The sequence below is a fragment of the Triticum aestivum genome, chromosome 2D (genome assembly GCF_018294505.1).
Source record: "Triticum aestivum cultivar Chinese Spring chromosome 2D, IWGSC CS RefSeq v2.1, whole genome shotgun sequence".
NCBI lineage: Eukaryota > Viridiplantae > Streptophyta > Magnoliopsida > Poales > Poaceae > Triticum > Triticum aestivum.
Genome location: NC_057799.1, coordinates 645,441,789 through 645,446,600, shown reverse-complemented (window position 1 = coordinate 645,446,600; position 4,812 = coordinate 645,441,789). Strand labels below are relative to the sequence as shown.

The following is a 4,812-nucleotide window of genomic DNA, read 5'->3' as shown; positions in this document are numbered from 1 at the left end:
CCTAAAAAAATTATGCAAAAAAAATTTCAAGTATGAGATGTAAGATTCAGAGTACAGTCTTTAGAAAGATAAAGTTTTCTTTCACAACAAAAGCCATCTAAACCAAGTCTGACGCCCACTAAAAACCATCTAAAGAGGCAATGTAATTGACCAATGGATTGTTATCTTACTTCATTCATGGAGTCCACAAGTGGGATCAGATGAGAAACTGAAGGTGGTGTTCCACTCTCTGTCCGTGCAAGAATGCAATCTTGCATTCAATATATTAATTACTCAGTAAAAAAACTTGGTGGTGCTTTCCGAACGGTTTGAGGCATTAGACATGGGAAGGGGATCTCACCAGATGAGGAGGTCCTGCCGAAGGAGGGGATCCCACGGGTCTCCGCGCCTTGATCCGGCCAGAAGGAGCCGCCGTTGCCGCCGATGGATCAGGACGTCGGTGACAAGGCGGCGGCAGCGCGCTCACCGTGCGTCGGAGCGGACAGATCGCGTGCGATGGGGAAGGTGCTGGCGCGCGGAGGGCCCTGGCTCGAGGAGATCCAGGTGACGCTGCCGGCGCTTGACGCCGCCGCCATACAGAGCAACCCCTCCTCTGAATCCAGATCAAGTGAGGGTGGGAAAAGGAAAGGAAGATACAGATACCTACGAACGAAAAATCTGGACGTGGGTAGGCCTCACCGGTGGAGGAAGGTCGGGCGAAGGGGCGGCAGCAGGCGGGCGAAGACGGTGGGCGGCGCAGGCGGGCAAAGACGGTGGGCTGCAGATCCGCGACGTATCCGAAGCGCCGGCGGGGGCGGCGGTTGCGGCTGCGCCTCGTCCGCATGGTGGCAGACGCGAGAGCCGGATGGCGTTGGCCAGAATCAAAGGAGGGGCGGCGGAGATTTAGAAGAGAGAGAGAGAGTGGAGGCGAGGAGCGACGAGAGGAAGGATGCGAACAACTGCGGGTCGGGTTTTTTTCGGGTGAAACAGGTGGTGAAAGCAAACGAAAAAAAACCTACGAAAAAAACCGGACGAAAAAAACCGAACGAAAGTGGTGGGACGAAAATAAACCCGGAACGCGGACTACCAACTGAGACATTAGGAGTAGAGATAAGCGAAGCGGTCGGGCCCAAACTTGGCCTAACAGCCGTGCTTCGTGGGCCGGCCCAGACACGGCACATGAATGTCTGGACGGGCCCGAGGCAAGCGCGTCTTATACAAGCCTAACATACGCGGAACCCGGCCGTTCCGTAGATCGAAACCCTAACGCGGAGAGAGAGCGGCGGCGGTGAGTGTAGCAAACTCAGCAGTCAACACCCCTATCCCCACCACCACAAGAACTGCGATGGATGGCGGCGGCGGCGGCGGCGAGTATGGCAATCTCAACGACCCCATCCCTTCCCCCACAAGATCTGCGAATGCGGATGGCGGCGGGGAAGACGTCGTGGAGGGGAGCCCCCCGCCGTTCAAAATCCGCAAGCTGGGCGCTCCGGGTACGAGTTCAATTCTCGCTGAGGATCCGAGTGACGGCAAGATCGGCGAGCAGATGGATTCGATGCCTGCCAGAGGCGGGCATGTGGATACAGAGATGTCCGAATTCAAGTGTGGCGAGGTTGCAGATGAAGATCTTCGCAAGGACAAGATGAACGGAGGCAAATCAAGTCAGCAGATCAAGAATCCAGGGGAGGTCGAGATGGACCTAGGCAAACCAAATTCCATCATCTCTGAGCAGGAGATCAAGGAGCTCTGTGCGCAGATGGACGAGATGGTCGCTTTTATGAATTACAGGATCGTACCTTCAGCCCCACTCATCTGCAGCAGCAGCAGCAGAAGCAGCAAGGAGACGAAAGATGAACATGACAAGGCACCACAGTCGGGGATTGACGGCATCTTACAGCGGCTAGCTGATGTGCGCCGTGACATGTCCAAGCTCAAATTGGAACTGACCCCTTTCCGGCACAAGTATCCTTATGAGAAGGTGCTGACTTCTTCAGAGGAGAGGGAGAAGAGGCTCAAGTCCAGGCAGGAGTATGAGAAGATGGATAATAAGGAGAAGGCCAGGAGGCAGATGGAGTTCGACGCGAGTGACTTCGAGGGCTACTGTCAAGGCTTGACATCTTTTGTTGAACACTTTGAATTCATAAGTAAGATATGGCCAACACTCCTAGTTAATCACACAGCAGTGTTCGTTCTCTAATTGCCAACCAGCAAATTCCTTCCTTGTAGCAAGTACCGATTCATGGTTTATTAGGATCGATGTACACTAACTTATTTCTGTTGGCAAAACTCTGCAGCCCTAGTGAGCCCCATGCACTTTACACACTACACGCCCAGACAGATCCCACACCATCTTGCTACCTACGGGACCACCTTGCAGATCTTGTCTTTTAAAATTGCCAACATCGATTTGGACCTCAAATGGCCACTCCTGGAATGGCCACTCCAAGTGTATGGTGTCGTCGCCGCACGAGACAATGTGGATCGTAGACGCAATATTCTCTTCTTGAGGGGAAGGGGGAACTTCCAAGAGATCACCCAAGAAGTAAGCGCCTGCCGTATTCTATTAAATATCCTTCTATCTCCTCATCGTCTCATACGTCTTAGTTTGTTGCAATTAAGCATGTGTAATTATGATGCCTGCAGAAACCCTTCTTGTGCTTGACTGGCCCATCTCGTGCAATTTTGGCCAAGGACCATGTTGACCTCGAAGTCCAACTAAAACTTAAAGGCCCAACAGAGTCTGAAGACAGAGTGTTGATCACTAAAAGATGCCAGTACAGTGGCTATCATACCGATAACGGTTTATATACTCTTACCTTGAATAACCGTCTTTGCACAACAGAGTTAAGCCTGCAGCAACTGTACTGTCAATCGGTCCAAGCAACTTTCTTGCGTGTCGGTGGCTTTGTTAAAGGCAATACATCCCCTTTCATTCATGGAGGCCGAGTTGCCTGCTCCTCACCACCTCATGGAGGCCAAGAAACTGCCCCGCCCACCCAAGTTGTGTTGCTTGATTCTCGTTATTGTGATGGTGGGAAGATGCCAATAGGCGAAGAAGATGGTTACCTTGATCTGTCAAGGCATGTTGTTTCTGTTGAATTAAGGAGAGTTAGAGACGTTTCTGAAGAATTGGAAGAAACCTTGAATGTTTTCATAGAAGCCTACTCAGACTCTCCTCCAGACTCTCCTCCTAAAGTTTCTGCGAAAGCTGATTTCATGGTCAAGCCTCAGTATTGCGGCATAAGTGAACATGAATGTGTCCTTGCCGGCTCTACGGTGAAGATTACCATTGCTTGGTCACCTATTCTTCGAACCAACAAGGTTATTCTATGAGAGGGATATATGTTTGACAGTGCTCGGGCGTGAATGTTATGAAGTATACCTGTTATATCTATCTATTTCTCTGGTTTGCAAGTAGTATTTTGTCTGTTCAAGTATTTGATCAGCTATGTAAGATGTTGACCTATTGTTGTATCGATCTGCTATGTAAGATTTCGACCATGTGCGTATCGACTCTGTTTTACAAGTCATCTCTTGATGTGTTTCTACTTTCATTACTGCTTTAACGTGTAAGTCATGCTGTGGGAAGTATTTCTGATTTGACTGTTAAGCAGGCACATTATGCAAATAGTCTGGAATATTTTGTTAATATGCCATGTTACTCTCCCTAGTCTAGAATAATATTTGCTTTCATTCTGTTACGACTAGATTCAGATGGATAAGCTCTGCTGGGAACTTGAGTTGCTGCAAAACACTCAGTTTTCTTTTTTGTCTTGCTTAAAACCTCTGCCCGGTCAATGGGAATATGGAATGTGTGTCACTGGTGACGTGGCTTCAGTTGTACACAGTATGAAGCCATGTTAAGTTGCTCATGAACTACTTATCAGTCCTGTTTAACATGTGATCAACTTGGTGCACAGCTATTTTGCAGAATGTTGTGACAGAAGAATGCTATGAAGTATGGTATGATACCCTTTGCCCAGCTATATCCATCTACTTCTGTTTTGTCAGTAGATGGTTTGTTTGTTCATGGCACGGTTTGATGATGCTACCTTTCATGAGGTCGGTTGAGATTTTCTCCAAAATATCGATTGATTGATAGCAAAGTCAAACGATCAATGACCATGAAAGTTACTCTGTTCCATTACATCTTATTCATGTGATACTTTCTTGCTTTTCCTTGCCAGATTAATCAGAAATCAGAAAAATGTCGATGCATATCGAAGAAAACAAGACAAGGTCGTTACCACAAATTGCATCTGTGAGAGGTCTCATTCTATACATTTAGTTTTGAATGCTTGGAAGCCATTGGATTTTTATAGATGAAGTTGAGCTATTAGGAATCCGTATATGAGCTCTGTTTAGAGAGAGCCGCGACAAGGATGACTTGAACGTTTTTCACGCTCGGTTTTGAGTTTTTCATGCTCGGTTTTGTTAGACACAGATGACTTGGAACATTTTTCATGCTCTGTTTTGTTAGACGGAGATGACTTGAACGTTTCATGGAAATTTGAATGTGAAATCTCAAACAATTTTCAAGAAGAAAGATTAATGGCATGGTTTGATGCCGCGTGATTGTGAGATCCTGTCGAGAAGATCAAAAGAACGCACACAGAAAACAACCTGCCGAAACTATGTACCTTTCATGAGGTAAGTTGAGATTTTCTCCAGAAGATTGATAGAATGGTAGCAAAGTCAAACCATCAATGACCATGAAATTATTCTGTTCCATTACATCTTGTTCACGTGATGTTTTCTTGCTTTTCCCTGCCAGATTCTTCCGAAATCAGAAATGTCGATGCTGATCAAAGGGAAGAAGACAAGGTGGTTACC

The 4,812-nt window shown here is 47.4% G+C and overlaps 1 protein-coding gene across 1 annotated transcript; it reads left to right on the top strand.

Annotated features, from left to right (window-relative positions):
* The first annotated feature begins 1,224 nt into the window (after positions 1 to 1,224).
* Positions 1,225 to 3,509, top strand: LOC123055321 (uncharacterized). Its single transcript, XM_044479318.1, has 3 exons — positions 1,225 to 2,123; positions 2,274 to 2,521; positions 2,623 to 3,509. Exons 1-3 carry the CDS (start codon positions 1,325 to 1,327, stop codon positions 3,310 to 3,312), a joined length of 1,737 nt encoding a protein of 578 aa, XP_044335253.1. The 5' UTR covers positions 1,225 to 1,324; the 3' UTR covers positions 3,313 to 3,509.
* Positions 3,510 to 4,812: the final 1,303 nt, after the last annotated feature.